At 42.1% G+C, this 23,759-nt stretch overlaps 1 protein-coding gene across 1 annotated transcript in view; it reads right to left on the reverse strand.

Annotated features, from left to right (window-relative positions):
• RBM19 (RNA binding motif protein 19) overlaps positions 1 to 23,759 on the reverse strand; it is a 420,351-nt gene that overhangs the window by 390,963 nt on the left and 5,629 nt on the right. The window contains exons 2-7 of the mRNA XM_085635231.1: positions 22,406 to 22,588; positions 18,798 to 18,917; positions 17,299 to 17,337; positions 13,416 to 13,635; positions 11,922 to 12,196; positions 11,086 to 11,166 (exon numbers count right to left, since the gene is read on the reverse strand). Of these exons, the coding sequence (XP_085491357.1) occupies positions 11,086 to 11,166; positions 11,922 to 12,196; positions 13,416 to 13,635; positions 17,299 to 17,337; positions 18,798 to 18,917; positions 22,406 to 22,588 (918 nt within the window). The remainder of the gene's footprint in view (positions 1 to 11,085; positions 11,167 to 11,921; positions 12,197 to 13,415; positions 13,636 to 17,298; positions 17,338 to 18,797; positions 18,918 to 22,405; positions 22,589 to 23,759) is intronic.

The following is a 23,759-nucleotide window of genomic DNA, read 5'->3' on the forward strand; positions in this document are numbered from 1 at the left end:
CATCTCTTCTTTCGGGTCCTAGGCACAGTAAGCAGGTTACAGTGTGCCGAGCGCAGGTTTCTACCTGGAATATCCAAGTGAAACACATTTTTATTCCCTGATGGGCTGGGGAAAAAGAGCCATGTGCATAGTACAGATGACTTTAAACATAATGCGCTTTCTGATGGGGAGCCAGTGTAACACACCCTGGCCGACAGCAGCTGATTGACGCCTGGGAATATCAAGAATTATTCTGGCAAGTGAATTCTGTACTACCTGCAGTTTGTGCTGAGTGCTGATATTGGAGTCAAGATAGAAGGAGTTACAATAGTCAAACCTGGACAAGACCAGGGCTAGTGCGACCTGCTTTCATGCTGCCAGGGGGTATAAAAGGAAAAAATGTCCTCCTGGCAGGTCACCTCAGTGTGACTAGCCTGGTCATTGAGTGTAAGTTCAGTATCTAGGATTACCCCAAGATTTTCTGCCATCTCAATTGGGGCAGGACAAGTACCTAAAGTGTCAAGTCACCAATTACTATTCTAACTCAAGGAGTGCGGGACAAAGAGTAGCACCTTGGTTTTATCAACATTTAATTACAAAAAATGCAGTCCCATCCAGTCTGCAACTGCTGAAATGCATTGAGAGAAATTATCTGCAGTGGCGGCAGAGATCTTAGGAACCGACAAAATGTTTGGTGTGTCATCAGCATATGATATCACATACATCCCATAGGACCCTATGATGGCAGCAAGTGGAGATACAGAGGTTAAAAAGCATGGGGTTGAATGATCTGCACTGTGCCCCTCTACACGGCAGGGAGAAGACACCCGAACAGAACTGCAGCACCCTCTGTGAACGATACCTAAGGAAGAACAGAAGGGCCACGCCCTGACGTGCAATACCCCGATCTTGAAGGCAATCAATCAGCAGCGAGGGAGAGATGGTATCAAAAGCCGCGGACAGGTCTAGAAGTACCAAAGCAGCGTCTTGCCCTTTGTCCACTAAGCACCTAATTCAATCCTTGGCTGAGATTAACGCAGTTTTGGTTCCGTGATGTTTCCTGAAACCGAACTGAGAGCTGACAAGCCATCCCTGCTGTTTCACAAATTCAATCAAATGGCCATTTAGAGGTTTCTCAAGGATTTTAGCAGGACGCGGGGGCCACCATCTCAGACATAAGGGACGGGAATACCGAGAGTAAATTTAACACTTTGTCCTTCAACTCCATCGTCTTGTAGCGGTCCAGCTCTGGCACATGGCACATTATGCTTGAAGAAAATGGCAGATGGGTGGGTGCAGCAGAAGATGAAGATGGAACACTGATGACAGGCAATGTTCAGTTAGCCCACACATTTTCCAGGCATTTTGAGAATGTCTATGGAGCCAAAGGCACACTGCTGTTGGGATTCATCAAGGATTTACCCACACCAATGATTTGCTTGGAAGATCGGATGGCATGAGACGGAAAACAAACAGAAGAGTTCTCAGAAGTTATTACTAAATTACATAGTTGAGGACCCAGAGGCTCCAATGGTCTCCCCTCAGAGTTCTTTAAAAGAGTCTCTGACAAAATCTCAGAACATGCATTATCAATGTTAGAAAGAGCTGGGACAGATGAAGCCCTGCTACAAGAATTGAGAAAGGTCACAAATGTCATTATACATAAATGAGAGAAGTAAAAAAACAGGATGTGCCTTGCATACACTAGCATCACTCTTCAATACAGAAGCAAGAATCACCGCTAAGGGACTGGAGAACCCCAATTGTAATGCAGCAGGACTCTTAGTCCATTTTTAGGTCTCGCCTTGCTATCGCGTGAGCGATCGCAAAGCGAGACTATAGGGGCTTTTAAAAGTGCTCCCAAAAAGCGGATTGCATTGCTGGCACGCGCACAATCACGCGCTTGGTGCCGCCATGCACTCCGCTTTTTGGGAGCACTTCAAAGGGTTTGCTTCCCCGCCCCCAAGCGCGCGCGCGCCACGCTCCGCCGGGCTTGTTGTATTTAATTATGCTCTTCTGAGCAACGTGACCAGCTCATGTGACTTGCAGCAGCTGCTGCGGATAACTTGAGCCGCGCATCAGGTCATCTCGGTGCGCGCGTGAGGAACACGGCGGCGCTAGCCGAGGGCTCTGTGGGCGACCGTCAAGAAAGCCATGGGGACTGTCCCTGTCCCGGCCAGCTTCCTCCTGCAGCCGCCTGTCTTCCACCCGGTAGGTAGCGCAAGCTCTTACTTAGGCACAGACACTTCTAATTGCAGTCCTTGCGGCGTGGCACGTTTCAGCACCTTTCACCATTGTAGCGACGTCCGGTATTTTCCGACATTAATTGGACGATAGGTTTTAAGTGGACTTCGGAACGAGGATACGTTGAACGATAGGTTTTAAGTGGACTTCGGAACGAAGATACGTAAATATTCAGTAATCTACTTCGCTTCCTACAGAAATTGAGTGCCAGGCGGGCTCTTTAGCTGTTGATATTACGTCGTTGCCCGCCCATAACCTGCTCCACCCCCAAGAAACTGGTTTGGGAAGTCTCGCAAGTTACACACAGCACTGGATTCGCCCCTTGTGTTTGTAAATGTTGTTTGCATATCCCCAAATAGTCATTTTATTGTAACTTTTCCTACCAGCGTTACAGTGTGGATATGAGTTCAAACTTCCGACCCTCCTCGGCTCCCAAGCTATCCCTTTCTTCGTTTAATTTCTAACCCGCGCAAGGCCGCATAGCTGCCAAGTTTATTTATATTCACTGCATGTCTAAGGTCGTCCTTGATTCAGAATGTTTACAGTAGTCTCTTCAGTTTTCTATTTCGTATTTGTGTACGATGTTTTTGCTTATTTCCATATATGCAGATTTTTCTTTTTTACATTCCCTAAAGACTTAAAAAAGCAAGAAGCTGTTGTTTCCCGGGCCTGAGGATGGGAAAGGGCTGATGGCAGGGCGATGATTGAACAAGATGTGTGGGCATACCACTGGGGGACGAATTAGCATAGGCAGTGTGCGATGACCTTGTTTGTTTTAATTACTTTTAAGAAAAATGCGCATCCGCTTCAGGGACACCATGCTTTCTTTTACCTTTTATTCATTTATTTTTTTAATAAACTTGCATGCTGAGCGCGGCGCCCGCTTTAGGGACACCGCGCCCAGTTTCTTATATTTTTTTAAAACTTTACTAGTGAGCGCGGCGCCCACTTCAGAGACACCGCGCTGTCTCTCTCTTTTTTTTTTTTTTACTTTACTGTTGAGCACGGCTCCCGCTTCAGGGATACTGCACTCGTGCTCTGCATTACAATAGGTCTCACTTTAGGCGAAGTTTGACCTATTGGTATTGTAAATGACAATTCCTTTTAATATTATAAAAGGCATTGCCATTTACAATGCCAATAGCTCAAAATCTCGCAGTTGCGAGACCTATTGCATTGTAAATGCTTGTTGCATTTGCAATGAAGCAGGGCTCTTAGTCTTAGATTTTCTGCTGGGTAGAAGCACCTGGCAGAACCTTAGATGGTTATCTGGTTGTATAGAGTACACAATAAGTAGCACTGAACCTGCATTGGTGTTGTCGCTAGATGAAGCCAAGGCCTTTGCCCTGATTTAGACTGTATCTACTGTCCTGAATCCACATACTGTATAAGGTCCAACAGCTAAAGTGAACAGAGTTCTCTCTGAGTCCTTTTCGTTGCAGAAGGAAACAAGGCGGGGATGCCCCTTTCTCCATTGAAGTTTTTTTAGGCAGTGGAACCTTTGGTCTGCTGAATATGGAAGGATGATGTTGGAAAGGCGTTCGCCGGAAGGGGGTTCGATACACGTCCTGCCCACCCCTTTGACCCACCTCTCCCAAATAAGCCGAACCAGGCGCGCACACCCTGAACTGCACTGTGAACAGAGGGACACCACACGTATTCTTGGTAGGACGATAAGTTCTTTTATCGATGATTTCAAGGGATCTTTATGACCCAAAAGGCGAATAGTACAGCAGTGGCACAACGTACCACAAGTCAGTCGTGGGGGATGGGGGTAGCGGGACAGTCTTTCAAGATAGTGTCTCTGCGAAATACCCTGCGGAAGCTCACAATCCTCGAGCCGGAGGGTGTCGTGTCTCCGGGCGATCTCTTCCCGAGTCGTCCTCAAGGGGAGCGCCGCGAGTCTCTCAGCAGGCACAGGTGGTCGGAGTTCAGGAGCCGCGATTCCGTCAGCAGGGCTCAGATGATTCAATAGCTGGGGGCCGCGAGTCACTCAGCAGGCCTAGGTGGTTCAGTGTTCGGGAGCCGCGACCTAGTCCGCAGGGCTCAGATGGTTCAATAGCAAGAGGCCGCGAGTCACTCAGCAGGCCCAGGTGACTTCAGCGTTCAGGAGCCGCGACAGCGCTTGCAGGCTCAGATGGTTCCAGGTCTTCTCTGTCCTTGTTTCTCCGGCACCCCTTGTTATACTCCGCTGGTTCTTTGAAGTCCGGAGTGCTCGCAGAGGGGGGACTGGGGTGACGGAGGGGGTTCGGCGGGTTTTCCTGCCGCTCACTTCTTTGGTCTTTTCAGGTGGGCCTGGGAGGGACCCCAGACGCTCGGTAGGGGAGGCGCCTGCTCCCCAGGGGCCTGGTGGCCGATTGAGTCCTCCCGGGGAAGGCGACCCGAGGTGTGACTGGGCTGGCGTCTCTGGGTCTGTGTTGAGGCTCCCGCTTCCTTGGTTGGACATGCGTGGTAGGGTGGTGAGTTGGTCAGGCCTCTGGCCGGCCCGCGGATCGGGGGTGGCTGGGGCGGCCGGAGTCGGGGATGTAGTGTCTTGAGGGTGGTTGCAGGTTGGCTGGATGATGGAGAGGGCCACGCCGTGAGGCCGGTCTCACAGATGCCCTCCGGAAAGGAGGTCTTAGTGGGGATTCTTCATTGGAAGACAGATTTCACTATAGAGATTACATTCTTCTAAATATCGCAGAATCCAAATCATCATCAGTCCTCAGAATATTAGGAAAGTTTGTTTCACATTTTGAAAACTGTATCAACTGGGACAAATCTGGGCTCTGTCCACTTGGTATCAGAAATTTGATTTCCAGCTCTCTGCCAGATGTGATAGAGGAGGCTTTGGGGACGTAGGGATACGTATCATGTGAAAGAGGAAGTATTTCCTCAACCACAGCTTGAGATGCGGAATGAGTTCAAAGATGACGTGCAGCATTGGTGCTCATTGCCCCTTGGGTAGTGGGTACTGGGTAGAACAACCATATATAAAATAATACTACTCCCCAAGATGATTTATATCATTTAAATTTTGCCATAAATGGTACCAGTAAACGTAATTAAGAGACTCAATGAAATACTCCGAAACCTATTTTGAGATGGACGAGCATCTTGGACAGCCTCCTTACTAGGTACACCCCATTATGCACTTGTTACTGACTGGCATAAATGACAAAACTATCAAGCTTTTGTAAGTGAGCCCCGATTGGTACTGCAAACCTGGCCAGTGTGTGAATAACAGTCTAAAACTCTACACAGAACTTCAGAAGGGATTTGAACTGGTGGACCCAAATGTTTTTAAATATATCTGGCTCAGGCATGCTATACTCATAAACAGTCAGCACAACATCAGGATTCATTACAGCACTCTGTTATAACATCTACTACTATCTGAAGTTCTGTCCGGAGAAAAAAAAAACTATCTTGTTCATCTGTAAAACTTTGATTAATAACACTATGACACCACTAGATAACCTGAGATTTAAACAGGTACATGTCTTAAAGGAATTGGACGGCTCAGAGTTTGCAACACTCTGAAGAAGCTTTGGTTTGCTAGAAATAAAAACTCTACATAGAGTACATTGCGCAAGCAAATAATGTTTTATGTTTGGAAGAATCAATAGTGACTTGTGTTAACGGCTGTTGTCAAGTGATTACCTTCTTCCACACTACATAAGAGTGCCCCAAGAGTTTCCCACTCTGGAGCGGGGTGAGTATCACATAGGCTAAGTTCACTGAAATACCAATGGAGAGTGTCTCAAAGACCATACTATTGGAAATTTGTGATTGATGAGCTCCACCGAAATATACAAAACTTTCTACAAAATGGGAGTGGTGGTGGCAATTTGAGATATTGCTACAAGAGGATCAATGTTCTGGTCTAGATTGATGCATGCTTACTGAAATATCTGTATAAGAAGCAAGGGGTTGTTCAAGAAAATGTGATTTTGTGGAATGTTATTCATGGGAATTCTGCTGCTAATCTTTTTTCTTCATTGTCCCCTTTCCTCCCACATTTCTTCTGCCACCTCACTTCCCTGTCCCTCTACTCTGTTTTAACTTCACACTTACTATATTTTGCTGATGACTTGAAAGCATAACTGCTTAAAGGTGATCTATATATGGGTGGTTCCTGTGCTAACCTGGATGCTGTTGCTGTACATTTATTGTCCTCAAATGACCGGTCTGTCACAATCGATATTTTTCTTTTGATTTGTTTATGGTTGATGTATAGATAGAAAGAAAAAAAAAACAATCAAATTATTTTAAAAAGATCTCATCAGTTACATCAATCTTATACACTAAGAGCCCAATTTATATATTGGTGGAAAGAGAACTCCATCACAAACAGAAGGGGAAATCCCCACCTGCATTATGGCACCTCCAGCCTGATTCAGAAGTGGGCGGTTTTGATGACGGTGGAGACTACTCCATGTCCACTATGGTCAAACACTTCCAACGGTCTGACAGATTAAGGGCTGTTAGAATTTTGGCTATATGTCCGCCCACCTAATTTAGATGGACTGGACATAAATGAAGCAGTTTTTCAATGCCCATCACTGCCAGGAAAAAACAGGCGATAAGGGGCATTAAAAAGTGTTCAACGCCCTCCCCCCCACACCATCCCCCCTCCTTGCCATGGGAGGATCCTTCCATGGCAAGAAGGGCATTGCGATTTTTATTTTCAAAAAGATAATACCAAAACGAGACAAACAAAACCCTGTCATGTTGCTGGAGCTGTATGGCAAACTTACAATGCATTGACAGGAACCTCTGTGACAATGGTTCCTGCCAATGCTAGAAATTTCTGCTGAGCAAGCCGACATTTCTAAAGCCAGCGGCACCTCAGTCAGGACAAAGAGTAATTTACTCCGTCATCCTGGCAGAGAGTGGGCTGCTCGCCAAACAATAGATCAGACCCGAAAATTCTTAATGCACCCCTAAGCATCTTTAAAGCAAAAAACCTATTCAAAGGCAATCCTCACTGTCTGTATGCCGTTGTCATTTAACAAGGATTTTAAATCATTATTCCTCTCACATAAAAAAAGCGGCTATAATAGGCACAAATGAAATAAATTGTATGGTGTTCTTTCCACATATTTACAAATGATTCAAGAGTAACTATTACAATTAGCATATAATGCTCCCCTCCAAACTAAAACAAAAAAACAACAAATCAAAATAGCAGGAGAAGTTTGCTCACCACATTAAATTATAGGCTACAACTTTATCAATTCTCAATTTCAAATTTCCTAAAGTGAACCAACATTTTTTTAGTAAAACACTACACCATCTAATATGGATAATTCATATGTCTTCTCCCTCCAATATCCTTTGAGAATATAGAATTACAACAGGTTACATTTACAGAATTAAAATCCAGTTAATGTATTTGGCTTCACACTGTACAGACCTCAAATGACTGACTGAAAGACCCACTAAAAAAAGGTCTGCCATTTCGCAGCTCATCCTGAATATCTACTAACAGATAAGTTACCCCTCAACAATGTTCGGGTGGATAAAAATAATCAGCCTAGTGTTGTGTCCCCTCCCACCACTCATGCATGGTTGACCAATGACTGTCTGGAAATGCACAGAGCCCATTTAGGGAATCTGTTCGGTCTCACTGCAAATCCACATTTTCTTAGTGAGTTGGTGCCTTCCCATCACCTACTTTGTGAAAGCCTGGGAGGAAAGTCCACAAAGATGCGCTATAAAACAAAAGTTGGCTGGGTTCATCTCTTCAGGCCTAGGATCATAACATAACGGTCCTGGATTCTTATTAGTGCCCCCATAAGCCACTAAGTTGTACTCAGGAATTTTGGAGGCATTCTTCTGCAGAAACAGAGGAATGTATTACCAGAAAAAATACTTGATGTTTCTCCCAAAGTCTAGGAACAAGCCGCAGCATCTGAAGGAAGTCCTCCAGTCATGACCTATCATGAAATAAGAGAAAGTTGACCTGTCCAGTGCATGCAAAGGAGCGGACCACTGGCTAGGAGGAGGTGGGCAAGGTTCAGCAGACTAAAGCCAGCATTAATGCTGTCTTGGGAATGTGAGTTGCCCAAGATTCACAGCCTAGCTGACCAAAACTAAACTTAAAATTTGCTTTGCAACAGGGCCAAAAACCTGTAGACCACATTCCAGATATTTGTATTTGTAGAGCCTCCATCGCTATGACGAGGCCAACTTCTGAGTTTGTAAGAGGCTGTAGCACTCCATTTTCCAGCCTGAGAAGGATCAAAGGAAATGATTTTTTAATCTTATGTCTTAGCGTAGTGTCCTGAAATGGGAACAGTCTGAACCACCTTTCTGGCCTTTATGGTTCCCAGAGACATCACAGCTTAAAGATAGTTTAAACCAAACCCTAAGTACCAGGACCCTAGTTAAAGCAAGGAATGATGTGTTACCCAGGTCCTGGGAGCCCCTTATCTGAAGCTTCAGACTGCAATTCATGAAAACAGTCCCAACAGCACTGTAACCCCAATGGTACCAAATGCATGTGTTAATCGATTTCCAACATCAGTAGCTCTATTTGCGTTTTGAGATCACATTGGGCTGTAACTGGTCTACCCCGACCCCCGTAGTTCTGTTAAATGCCACTGAATGTTTGAATTTGGACCAGTTAATTGCCACCTTAAATCCATAACTGTTCAGTAGTGATTCAGAGCATATTTTTCAGGGCTTTTTTGTGTGCTTAAAATATGTTTGTGATTTGTGATGCATTTTTACATATTAGCAGCTACATTCGTTCAAATTCCCCAAGTTGACACTGATGATTTATACTACCTTACAGCAAAAGCACTAAATAACTCCCCAGTTATTATAATAACATACATATCTCTCTTCAACAAAATGAAAAACACTTATAAGAGAAATCATTCTTTTCCACTAGCATTCCTCATTCCCAAAACAGATTTAACAGGGAGAGTGGGAGAAAGAGGATGAGTGAATGAGCGAGAGAGTGTTCGAGACACTGAGCAATGCACTCTTGAGAGAATGAGAGCGAGAGCAAGAGAAAGTACGACGCGGCGCCAATGTTAGCAAGGTCAACCAGAGTAAAAATGAAGGCTGTGCAGAGCCTTCATATGCTGCAAGTGGTTGGGAAATGTTATGATCTAATACTGCAATTTCCTTTGATGTCCTTTGAATTCCGGAAACTCGTAAACTGAGCAGCACCACTAGATTCTGGCTGTGAGATTGATACCATTAAACATGCAGACGTAAGCAGGCATCACAAAGATCATTTGTTTTGTAATAAAAATGCTGCCAGACACTGCCACGATAGTGAACAAGATATTACATTGTGATAATTACAACCAATTAGAGGAGGATGGTGCATCCACTGCTTGTCAAGTTATTTGCATGTCCCCAGCTAGAACTCCCAAATGCTGACTGATTGCGCTGTTTTTGTAGTGTTAAGTTGCCTATTCGTGTTTTTGTGGTTTTTTTTATGAATCATCCTACTGCAGAGTTATCTGGAACATTGTAAATATATGGGAATAATGGAATTTAGAAAAGTGTGACTGTCAGAACTTGTGCTCATTTGCTAACTCTCTTTGATCTCAGTTGTGTTTGCGAGGTCACTGTCCCCATTGTTTCTCCATCCCTCTTGCAGATTATCAAACCAGAGTTTGAACTGGGATCGGAATTGCGATGTGTGATAAATATCATACCTTTGCAGTTTTGCCCTGATCAATTCAGACAGGTCAAAACTGCTAAACTTTATCTGGGGAAAAGGCTCAGAAAAAGACAAAATGTGGTGTGTTAAGTATCAGTGATACATTTTATGACAAGTTGAAAATTCAGAATAGGCAGTATTTACCACACCCGGTAAATACCTCACACTAGGGTAATGTAATTACCAGGTGCAGTAAATAGCCCATCCTATTCCACACAACTTGTAATCAGGGAATCTGTCTTGTCCTGAATAAGGATACATCATTTAACTCAGTATTTGTGCCCTTTTCCACTAGGAACTCGTGGTTAAATTTGAAGGTGAGGGTTAGCAAACAAAAGAACTATATGTGTTTAGTAGCTGTCTTTTAAACTTTTCCTGTTTTGACTGACGTTGCATTTTAATTCACTTATTTGCACTGCTGTGGCACTTGTGCGACTTTCTATTTCTTTTTATCTGTAGCACTTAGAATAAGTTGTAGGCAAAACCAGGGCTGTGCTAAAATGCCTTTTACTCTTCTATGCTTGGAGTGAGGGATTTATTTAATTTTGTATATATTTTAGGGTGGCTTCCTGTGTTATCTTTCCTTGAGTTTGAACTGAAAATAGCTATGCCAGTGCCAACTGTTCCAGTAGGTTAGCACACTGTTCCAGTAGGTTAGGTATAGCGGGTCACACCTTTGAAGTTCCCAGTCAAGCTCTTCCTTTACATGAATGGAAAAGTGCTGGTTTTCAATTGGACCTCTTGTTGTTCGTATTTCAATGTTTCATACTCTAATATCTGTTCATGGTCAATATTTGCCTTTTGTAGCTCCTTGTTTTCTCCTTCTGATTAGTTCTCCTATGGCTATTACCCAAACCTCTCTCTTTACAACTGGAAAGAATACATCCCAAATGCCTGTTCACTCAAATATACTAAGTAGAAAAATAGTTGGTGTCTACTTAGCTCTGAGAAATCAACATCTAAACTGGCTTTATGCTCCAGTTTTTTAAATGTAGTCAATGAAACAGTAACATGGTCCCTAGAGACTTGAATGAGATTATTTAAAAAGCAAAATTGTACTGATTAGCATTGCCAAATTTCTATATGGTCAGCTTTCATAATTCCAGGAACATTATCCGGAAAGTGTATCATGTCTGACTAAACAGAGTATCTCAACAGATTTTAACATGTCCTCTGATGATAAAGGAAGCCTCTACCTCTGTGACATTGAAGGGGGCTCCCCGCAGCTTCACTGTATGCTGAGTGGTGGGTTCATTTGAAGCAGGAGTAATCACATTCTGAAAAAAGAAAAGAACAGTAGCTATGTCAAACGTGCAATATTGTTTAGACGGTAGGCTTAGGCCAGAGATGCCTAGACTTCAATACAATCTAACCCAAATTTGAAAACAACCTTAATTTCTCTGATTCATACCGTCCCTCCACATGGACACCCCATACTAGTAGCTTGGTCTTCCCCACATATCCTTCACCATATCTTAGGCATTTGACAGGGACCTACACTTTCACCAGAACCAATCATTTTCTCTTACAGGGATCCCTACCCTCTCACTATCCTACTTATTGCAGGGATCATCAGCATCTTCCCTTTTCAGAGGCAAGTATTCTGCTAGAATTCCCATTTCAAAAAATAACCACCACACATTTGATTACCCCCTTCTCACTAACATCACAGATAACACTCTCCCAAGGTCCTCGCTCAGAAAGATCAAGAAAATGCCTTACTAAGGAGTCAAGCTCTGCTCCACCAAGACAACAAACACCTATTTGCCTTCACAGAAATAAGTAAACTTCTATTAGATTTCTAGGTTTTGGTTGTAGTGATAATAATGTATCAATTGTCATAGTTTTTAGTAAGAAGTCAACACTTGCATTTCACCTGGTCAGGAACCAGAACCATGTGTGCCTGACAATCCCATGTAAAACCATGATCATTGACACTCCCCTAATAAACCTATGACTGTACAAAAAACAAAACAAAAAGAGCAGCACATGCAAATCTTGTCTCGCTCCAGTTCAAACAGTTTAAACATACCTTTGATTTCAATCCTTTCTTCTGCTCAGATCCCTTAACATGGTCCTTTATTGGCTGCTTTTTCTTCAAGACTGTCGACTCTGGCTTGGTTTGGCTATCTACACCCATATTGTTCCTGTTTCGTTCATCACTTTCGCTCTCATCCTCGGACACTGAGACTGTATTATCAACCTTCTCTTCCAGCGATGGTGAACCCTTCACCACCTTTGATTGAAGGTAATCCATGTCCGAAAGCTCAGAACAAATAGCAATGTTGGTACCACCATCCTTGATGACTGTGATAAAAATAATGGGTTTCAACTGTGTGCACATACACAAACTTCTACAAAAAGAAGCTTCTTTGCACGTATGTAAGTATCATGTCAACCCTACACCTCTCTCACTTATGGAGCACTCCTAGAGAAACCTGTGGCCTCTGTCTGAAGAAACATTTTTTAGGAGTCAGAGGGCCACTCGAATTCCAAGCTCATCACATTATTATCTGTACAGGCACACCTCTACTGTCAATATATTATTTTAAAGCGATATTAAATTGACTTGCTCAGGGCTGATATTTTGGTGTCTCCCATCCCCACCCCTCCACATTTCTAATACTCGACCACACATTCCGATTCGGACATCCCTCTCAAACTCTAAACATTTATGTGAGGGCCCAACAAGTTGCAAATATACTTGAAAATCACTGATAGCACATCCACTTGATACCTGGAGCAAAGAAACCATCATCTGCAATTTTGTCAAAAGTAGGATCTGACTTCATAGTATCTGAGGCCAAGCCTGCTGGGCAGAGGCTGCATGCATTGTTTTACTAGACAGCACATCGGCTTCATGACTTTCGAGTGCAATAGGTGTGGGTTTTATATTTTGTGCATGTGTCGTCTTTCATGTGGCTAGATAGGTATACTTTTATTAACAATTTTCCACCAGTAGAATAAAACAGTGCCATGAGACACATTTATTGGCAAAGACACTGTAAGGTCAACTTATACTTCAACAATCTGCGGTGTTACAGCTAAATCAAGGGATGTATTAAGGACTAACATACTCATATCCCTCCTGCTTGGATTTCACAGTGATTGCACTTCTGTGCATACAAACACTCCAAAGTCAATACGGGGAGATTGTCACCTGGCCTTGGAATTATGTTCAGTCTCCATTCAGTTCAATACATAGATACTCAAGAGCTACCATTTGAAAGAGGCTAAGTCAAATTCTTAGGTTACTTTGAGGACCCATTTCTAGAATACAAAGCACAGACGTTTTAATTCTCCTGCACTACTGGACTATTGATATATTTGCAGAATGTTCCAATCAAGGTTTTTTTCCAATTAGAGACCAGCTTCTGCCAGAAGTTAGACAGAGGTCACCAAATCCTCTGACCGAGTCTGTGGTGGAAACATTCTCCTAGAGTAAAAGGGTTCTCTGCAGATGTGCTAAAACCTTCAGTAGTAATGTTAGCTCACTACTAAAAAGATAATAAAGATAACACCATACCATTGACACCACCCCCACCATGCTCCTGTTCATCGTCACTCTCTTCCTCATCGTCGCTCATCACTTCCGATGAGTCTGAATCAAAGTTTAGATAGTCACTGTTAGGTTTGACCTTGACTTTTGTGGTCTTATCAGTCACTGTGTCATTGCTCCAGGTGGCCACTTGAGTACGATTCTGATGCACTGCCAGAAACTCATCGAAAGCCTTATCATCCTTCAGCTATCAGCAATGGGAAAACAAAAATCATATCACATATAAGATTGGCCATTTACAAGTGTTCATATCACTCACTGTTCTTAAGCAAGATACACTACCAAGTAAACAAATGTATACAGATTTACAGAGACCATAGTTGCTCACATAACATATTAAAACAGTCTGCAATTCATTAAAAAATGTGGTATTATGAGATTTTTGCTTGCACCATCCACTGACTAAAGATTTTGGACAGCATCACCTTGACTCCGGTCATCAAAATCATGGCAGCAGAAACCTGGACATCCAGACAACATTTTACAATCAAAATGCAGTAATAACTATCACAAGTAGCTTTAGGGAAGCAATGACTTTACTTTTTGTGTAGTGTAAGTAATCAAAACACAGGAAATGTGATTGGATTATAAAAGGTCTGGAGATCCTGATGCAAATATGTGTTTTTGTGCACACTGTATAACAGAGAGGCGGCTAATTTTTGCTACATTTATCAGCTGAGAGATATATAAATTAGAAAGTGGGAGAATGCCAGGGAGTACACCAAAGGGATGCTCCTTTGAGAGGCACTTGTAGAGAGGTAATGATTGCAGACAATTCTCAGCATTTGGACTGGCTCCTAATCCAGGTAAGACGCAAGTTCAAGCTACTCACCCATGCCTACATAGCTCTCCACAACATCTGTCTGGCTTACCTCAACCACCACCTTAACTTCTATCAACGCTTCTAACACAGTACAATTGCCTTTTCAATGAACAAATTTGTTTTCAATAAAACAGAGCAAAAGATAGGCTATTTTCCCTGTACTCTCATTAAATGCGAGCATGTTAAAATTACCTAAAAAAAATAGTAACCGGTTCTCTTACACTTACACAACGGTATGTGCATCCTTCTTCATTTCATGGTATTTATTTTCCATGGAGAGTAAAATGCACTACTTAGAATGGTAAATACTGGATATTAAAATGCATAATAGAAATAAATGTATGTATAATGAGTCTCACATAACGTCTATTCCATAATTTAGCCTTGTCCTGCGTGCTCTGAATTTTGGAAGAGAAGGAAACAAGGTAAAAGGAGGAAAACTGATTTGCCAGTATCACTCAATGTGGCTAAGGAGGAAAACAGGTGAAGGGAAATATATCTTGTTCACCATATTAGATGGAATAGAAGGTCAATTCCAGGAAAGGTATAGTACATAACACATGTGTACTAAAAGGTTAACAATAAAGATGGCCAGACCTGAAGAAATGTGTTCTCAAATGCGTTTTCCATTGGCCGTCTGCAGCATTTTGCATCTACTGAACACATTCAAGCCTATTTTCCAGGCAATACAGCTGTTATGAGATTCCGATGTGAGGAAACAATTGCAGCACTAACAACATTCAGTATGATCTCTAGAAGAGAACACAGTACTGGCTAAAGGGCTCTGACATTGAAGCAACAAGCCCTCTAGTTTCTAGGCTACACCTGCTTCCTAACAGAGTCTGCTGGCTTTCTTAATAGGCTGGTACCTTTAGAAATCCAGCAGAGGACATGCTTTTGCATTAAAACTCTTAACATTAATTATTAACTGCAGGGCTGCTACTGACCAGGTTCAAGTTTCACGCATCAGCCAAAGCAATACGCCTTCTCTTTTTCCTTCTCTGACTAGAGTAGAGCAACACATGCACACCATAATTCCTGAAGATCACTGTGGCACTTGCATGACAATGTCTAATCAATACTGGCAATATTGTGAACATCTGAGGGTTGAAATAGCAAACTTACTTCATGTCCGAGTGTAGCTATGAGTTGCATTCACAGCAGAAAGAAGCCAAAAGAAATAGTCCTAATAGAACTATGAACAGAATAACTGTTCTATGTTTGCATAAGGGAAGGGGGCAGAGTGGCAATTCAGTGGCAATTGCACTTTATGTTTAAGACAGATGTGCCATTGAAGGTTCTTTCTGTGTAGAAACTTGATCACACCACACAGCTTGCAAAATACGTACTTAAAAAGATGTTATACCCTTTTTTACTAGGAAATGTGTCTGCATCCCTGCAGCAGAGGCAGTAACTTTTAAACTCATTTTATTGTGAAGTATTCATTAGCTAAGAATTTGCAAAATATAGTCTACATTGAACTGTAATATGATTAAAAAAAAAGCAATGGAGGTGATGAATAATGGAGTAAAAATGAGTGAGCGGCTTTCATGATACCTGCCTACTGTAAGGAACTGGGCTTGACCTAGTGGCAGAATACATCCAACCAGAGAAGAAACAAGCATTTGCAATGCAATAGGTCTCGCATTTGTGAAAGTTTGAGCTATTGGCATAGTAAATGTTAATGTTTTTAACTTACTTTTTTTGCACTGCAGTAACAAAACAGGTAAAGCTATTTATTTACATGCAAATGTTTGGTAAAAGTGAGCTGTTAATAAATAAATAAAGGCGCGCTGCCATGCTGTGTCGGTAGGTGGGGGTGGTCTGCTTTGGAGGAAATTCCACAAATAACACTGCAAGCAGACAAATAAAAAGTGAAAGCGGCGCTTTGCACGACCATGCAGTGTCGGAGGTGGGAGGGGGGTGCTTTTAAGGCAAGGCAAAAACTGAAAAGACATATCTGCGCAGTCAATGAATAAATAAAGGTGTACTGTGAGCGCTGCTCAATACTGTGTGGTAGGTGGGAGGGATGTAATTTTGAGGCAAGGCAAGAAAAAAAGAATACGGATGTTGTTAATAAATAAATAAAGGTGGACAGCGAGCGCTGCACAATGCTGTTTCGGAGGTGGGAGGGTGTGCTTTACAGGCAAGTCAGGAAAAAAAATCCATACAGGCACCGTTAATAAATAAATAAAGGTGCACAGCAAATCCTGCTTGATGCGGTGTTGAAAGGTTGGTCCGTGCTGCTTAAGAGGCAAGGCAAGAAAAATAAGCTTACAGACGCCATCAATAAGTAAATATATAAAGGCGCATGGTGAGCGCTGCTCGATGCTTTGATGGAGGTGGAAGGGGTGTGTTTGATCATTAAGTCTTAACCTTGTTTGGCCACATACCTTTGTTTTTATGTGTTTGTTACGTGATATTTTGACTAACGTTTGATTAACCATGGGGAGTGGAGGGATGTTGTAGTGTATAGTACGTTAATTACATAGACGAGGAATACAGCTTCGGATCGAGCCGAGAAGCAACAAGCATTGGCCGCACACGCGCCTCGTGCTTAAAGTTTTTTTTAAAAAAAGTCCTGGAGTTGTGTGTGTGCGCGCGCGCGCTAGAAGCAGGGGGGAGGAGGGGGGCCTGCGCGATTTACTTGCGGGAGCGATAATGGCTACCATATGGCGACGCTCGCTCCCGCAAGTAAATCACCTCACGTGCACGCGTTGCCATTGAAGGCAATGGAACGCGTGCACGTGTTTGGCTGCAAGCTGGAGCGATTTCTAAAAGGTCTCTTTCCTATGCAGCGCATGCGCGCTGCGTAGGCGAGACCTAAAAAACCCTGATCAAGTGGGCAATGAAAACAATAATTCTAGAATTGTGGAAAGATGTCACAGCTTGCCAGAAAGCACAGCCAGTGACAAGAGGGGGAACATGGAACAGCTTGAAGTGTGTTTGGATGTTGTGCTTCATTCATTGAAAATATCAAAATATTCTCCACTTTGAGCTCAGGAAAGGGATATACTTCATACTCACCGCTTCAAGAGCAGCCACAGTTTTTTCCTTCTTTTTAACCTACAAATAAACAGACTTATTAGAGTGATAATCTTAAACAAGAAAGCACAAAGCCACGATAAATAATGCTATTCAAATAAAGACAACAGACTAACATAATTTATGAAGAGACACTAGTAGGACTCGAAAAGCAGTATGCTTAAAAAGAAAAAAAATATTTGTACACTATATCGGCATTGAAGAAAACCTGTGACTTGCATGCTACTGGTATAGGTGATCTTTATCCCACTGGAAACTTTGCACCAATAAGCTGCACTTGCACACTTAATCTTGGAAAACCTAATTGATGTATGCAGATTTATAGGAGTGGTCAACAATAATGGTTCAATGACCCATTCAGAGAAAATAGCAGACCAACAAAGTGCACCTTCAAGATGGTAATATAATAAAGTATAAAGGTTTATGCAAGGCAGACAAAAGAATTGTTGCACCACTGAGGCCCTCAATAAGAGTTTGCAAAATGGAATCCCCAGGGGTGGATATCGCTACGTCCAATTTCAAGTGGCCCGGCATTCCCACACCTGGGATTACCAGGTGCGGAGAACACCTTACCTATCTATCAAGTGTTGATTTGCACCCTTAAAACCATGGATTAAAAGGGCCAGAGGAAGAGCACAGAAGCACAGCCCAGTAGTAGCAGCTGGCACAGCTCGGGGGTAGCACGGCAGGCAGAGGTAAAGATAAAAAAAGAAAAATTACCTCCTTGCGTCTCACTGTGTCGTACCTCATCGTCCTTGTTTCTCTGCTCCAGCCACAAAAAGAAGCAGCCAGACTCCCCTGACCAATCACAATGCTGCATAGGGAATGAGGGCCTGGGCATGTTCTTCATGCAGGCTGTAATGCAGCCAGCATATGCGCATGACTGTTTGGCCGGCACAAGACGACCGGTCAAACAGTCATGCACACTTTACAGAGTGTCACTACTCATTCCCCTGCTCTGAGAGCAGAGCACCCCTGCCCTGCAAAGACACAGGAACAAATAAAATGATAACATTCAGTTATTATAATTTTATTCTTCCTTCATTTCCACTGCTAAAAGCAGTGAGGTGACGCTCCTCCACCTCACCGGAGGAGCAGCCACTGAAGCCCAGCTGCTGTCAATGTCCTCCAGCACAAAGAGAGAGCCAACAATGATCCTCTCAGGAGACCAGAGTCTCCCCTCACCCAAGACTCCCTCCTTGCCCAGCAGCCTACACCTCCCGTGCCCTGGCATGCACCATCCCTGCGGAAATTAATGTGAGTGAATTTGTCACTAGAATGGGAGAAAGCAAGTGTAAAAGAACTCTGGCCCCCATGGTTCTCTCATTCTAGGAACAAAATCTTGTGATCACGATTCTAATCTACAGGACAATCCCTATATTACAATGCAGGACAAGATTAGCAACATTAAACACTTTAAAGGAAGACCAGATTTGTATATTTCCCCCATCCCAATCACAAACGATGAGGACCCATCTTACTCTCTTTGTATCAGAGGAATGTGTCTTCTTTGTAGGTTTCTCGGGTTGCTCTGGTTTCTGGGAGTGCTTGCTCCATGCCTTCGCTTTTGTTGGGTCGCCAAATGATTTGCAGAATTCGACCTTTGAAAATAAAATAAATAAGAATTGACTGTTGTGATTCTGATTTATGAAACATATGTGCTTATCTCCATATGTGATGGTATTTCTTTCACAGTTTAACAAGGACTTTCAATCCACTAAAAGGAGGCATTCATGAAGAAAACTCTGGAATTTTCTACAAAAGTAGAATTATTTAGTACATAAGATTGGTAAGCAAATGTAAGAAAGGCAAGCTACTTTAATGATTATATTTCTACTTAGTTCTAATAGAGACAACATACTGTAAATAATGTTTTTCTGTGATCTTCTTTGTGCCTACAAATTCATTATGAGATATTTGACTTTTAGAACCTGGTGTATTAAATACTCTCATTTGTGATAACTGTATCCTGGGATCCACTGCCAAGGAAAAATTTGTGTGCATCTTTTATGGTTTTACAACCGAAATAAAGATTTTAAACTGGGATTATATTTTTTAAGTGTTTTATGGAGCTCTCTTGGACTAACAACAGTAATAGACTGCTTACATTGTAACAAACAGATAGATAGTTTTCAGAACAGTGAGTTAGGTCACTGGAAATAAAAGAATACATTGGACCAACAAAAGATATTCATTTTACTTCAGGCATAAAAAGAAAAGAGAGGCTTCCAAAGTAATTAGACTGCCCAAACACGTAGGCTTATTCAGACATAGGCATGTCAGACTAGGCAACTAGTTGTATATTTACCCGTTGCTTCAACAATACCAATTGCAACTGGGTGACGCAATAAACTTTCATGATGAACAGAAGAGTCCATGCACAGGCTGTAATATGGCTTTGAGAGGGAAAATCAATAATGAAGATACACAACAAGAATAGCACTGTCAACATCCAGGTAAAAGATAACGAGGGTGCAGAGTGCTATTATTAGGTGTGTACGAGACAGGAAAAGGTGAAAACTGGTAGCTTTCAATACTTTGTTTATAAGAAGAAAAGGTGAAAGAGAATATTCTAAAGTAAAGCATAACAATGTACCTGTCGGTGAGAGATACCATGAGTGATATTTTACTTTGAAAATGGGGAAGAATACGGAGCCAAATGTGTTCATATATAAGGGGCAATCAGTGGGAATGTAGCTTTCTGGGCAAAAAGCATCCAAATGTTGGCAGCCATACATGTTTGGAGAACAATGGATAAGCAGAGTTTGGGGTCATCCACATATTGGTGAATAGAAAATACAAATATTGTGCTCAGTGGCTAAAGGTACAAACTGAACAGAGAGGGAGCTAAAACTATATCTCAGTAACCCCGCATCACACTGTGGGAGAGGCGGAGGAATGATTTATCCATCTTAATCATGTGAGATGGTTGGTTAGGAAAGAGGTAACCCAACACAAGGGTTGGTCAAGGTCCATGCAGTGTTCCAAGATTGAGAGATTAGCCTTTTGTGATCAATTGTAGAACAATTTATTCAGTGATCATATAAAAGAATAAGACAAGAGTTCTCACTGCTTACACTGTGCTGTCTGTCATTTAAGTTTTTAGGGTGGTGTTCTCAAGGCTACAGTAGAACCAGAAGCCACATTAGTCATCAATAAGAGTTGTTGTTTAGTTATCTAGGCAAGGATTTGTTCGGAAGAACAGCTTATGATGTCTTTGCCAAGGCGAAGCAGGTTGGAAAACATTCAGTAAAATGGTAGGAAAACTGGGGCTTGAGTTGGGTTACATCTGTATGGGTATGATTTAGCCAGATATCAATAGATCGTTTAAGATTCTCAGAGTAAGTGACCTTCTAATCAGGGCTGACATAATGATACAAAGTTAAACTGGCTTTAAAGACAATCAATGGCATCAGGGCACAATAGTATTTGGATGAGGTCAGCATGAACTGCTGTGTGCATTTGGAAGAAAGTGCTCAAGGTGTAACTGGTTTTGGGGGAGACTTTCTCTTTAATGTCAAGGAAGGCAACAATTTGTGTCACATTTATCAGCTAATGTAGATGGTAGAATTTGGCGATAGGAGTGATGTTCGGATAAATATAGCTAAATGGTTTAGCAAACTTATTGGATGAGTCCATTTGTTCCTGTAAAAGTTTTACTTTCGGAGCAATGATGGACTGTTTTTAAAGAGTCCTCTCAGAGCTTTTAGTTGTCGTGCAGAAAATCGGTGTTTTATATGCCTGCTAAGTTTGATTACCTGTCTCTCAGCCAACTAAAGGTGCTCATGTTTATTGATGTTCCATACTAGATCACCTACCAGTGGCGTAGGAAGGGGGGTGCGGGCCGCCCCGGGTGTCATCACTGAGGGGGGGCTGACAAAATAGCAAAAATATGTTTTTTTAAAATAAAATAAAAATGTGGGGCTTACAACACTTTTTAAAAAATATATATTATTTCAAACGAGTTTAATAACTTCGTCTGACAATTAATTAACCTCAACAAGTCAACATAATAAGTATTGAAACTTTTTAGTTCAGTCAACAAACGCAACAAAACGCAGCTGAACTTGACACTGTGCAGTGGGAAGCGTATGAATCAGGAAGAGGAGGGGGTGTTTCTTTCCGCCGAAGTCTGTTTCCGCAGTTTGTACTCGAGCCAGACGTAAACAACCGGTGACTCATCATCACTCAACCCGCAACCAATCCTATCCGCTGCCATGCCGGCCAGTCCCCCCACGTCATTCTGTTGTGTTAGTTGTGCATTATTACAGAAGCTTATAAGTGCAGTGCTGAATTTATTTTTGTTACATTTTTTAGCTTATTGATTCATTGTGATCATCCTCTTCTCGATGATATGGAGTTGGGTAAGTAAAGTAAACATTATGATGCATGCTATTTGTTTGTATCTGTACGTTAAGCTGGGGGTGACAAGAAATTGTTCGCACTGGGTACCACCTGACCTTGCTACGCCACTGTCACTTACTGGCTAAAAAAATGTAAAAAGAAAAAATTTACTTCATTTTATGTGTTACAGGGATCATACGAAATTGTCTACAGTGTTAACTGTTTATAGCATTTATGCTAAAAGCCTTGTCAGAGTGAACAATAAGCTTTTTGCAGGCTGTTTGTCCAGCCCGTATTGTTTTTAAAAAATCATAGCAAGTCATAAGGAAAAAGAGCAATTACAAAAGAACCAATGCTCTCACAAGATTCAAGCGTGATTGTACATCTTTGTCTGTGCAATGCATTATAAGATAACCAACATAGATTGTGTCAAGCACACTTTTTTTTAAGACAGTTAAGAAGACAGAAAATAGTTTTAAACACATTAGACTAAAAGCAATACCAAAAGCCTAGGATTCCAAATAGCAGTGAATGATCAACCCACCAAAGATCAAACTCAGTCAGGTATTCAGGATGTTAAAAATTAAAATCCAGGCGAAAATGTGCATAAAACAAATGTCAAGAGGAATTCTTTTTATATATGTTAATCATTCCAAAACCAAAATAATTTTTTAAATACAGTATTTTGATCACAGCCACAAATTCAATTTCTACAATGAAACGTTTAGTCACCTAGGAAACTCACCGAGACTCTTGCAGTGTCAATGAAGGACTTGTTAAAGTGATTAAAAGCAGCTCTTGCCTCATCCTCAGCGCTAAAGCCAATGAAGCCAAACTTACGGAATTTTCCTTCCTTTGTGAACTTCAAAGTACAATCCGTTAACGTTCCAAAGGCACTAAAGAGAGACCGGAAACGATCTTCTTTCATCTGAAAATAAAGAGCAAAGAACAAAGACGGTAGGCTTATTACAAAGAGAAAAAGTATGAAGACCTGCAAGGCAAAAAGTGGAGAAAAAGGAGAAGAGTGAGATTGGAAGGCAATGAAGAAGGAAAAGCACTCAAGACAAGGCAGGCAGTGGGGGAAAAAAACGAGCGGTGGCAATGGAATAAATGGGTGACCAAGAGAGCAAACAGGAGAGTGAGGGAGCAAAAGGTTGGCTGAGAATGAAGATGTGTGGGCCAGCTTCCGAGAGAGAATAGAAGAGAGAAGAAGGGGTACAGAGAAATTAAGAGATTGGGGAGGGGAATGGGAGAATCAGAAAGGGGACCAAGAGCCAGAGAGACAGATGGCAGAAACAGCGAGTGCAGGGATCTTAGAAAGGGGGAAATGGCGGAGAGAGTGAAAGTGTAGTTGAGAAAGCAGACAGGTTTGCAAAGAATTTTGGTCTGAGCAAGTAGAATCAGAAAAATAGCAACATTATCACTTTATGTCTATGGCATAGATCACAAAGGAAAAAGTACACTGGATAGGGGGAAAGCCACTTCACCTTCCATATTAGATCATCAAGAATTGACTGCTTTGCATTTGTGCAACTGGTGGTAAAGCAGTTACCATGCCTGCACCAAACATTCCGTATAGGACCCACTACCTAATTCATTCTACTTGCAAAAGGATACAATGCATGCTTACAAAGCAATACGAGCATGGTGCAATCCATGCTAAGAACATTGTGATCAGTATTTACATGAGCACAAATCTGCCTCCTTTGTGAAAGTGATAAAGAACACTGCATCTTCCCATAAACTGCAAAACAACTGTATATGAAAGATACACAACACAAGAGCACCTGCACTCAAAATAGTCTGCCTGATTAATAAACAGTCTCTTGGATGTTAACTGAAAGGTCGAAAGCTTGATGTAACAACCTGCCTCTCATTTTAGTGTCCTGGCAGACTCCATATATTTAATGGTGCATTAGATCTGTGTCAAGGGTCTCCTAACAAGCGTTCTACACAATGTTGGCATTTTGCTCCTCAGCAGCTTGGTAAGCCGTGTTGGGTAATTAAAGTCAACCAAAAGCGGCACTTCTTTCAACATAGATATTCACTGCCCACGAGACCAGGCCATGCCACTACTAACAATAGGTGGCAACTGATTA

This window comes from Triturus cristatus, chromosome 11 (genome assembly GCF_964204655.1).
Source record: "Triturus cristatus chromosome 11, aTriCri1.1, whole genome shotgun sequence".
Taxonomy (NCBI): Eukaryota; Metazoa; Chordata; class Amphibia; order Caudata; family Salamandridae; genus Triturus; species Triturus cristatus.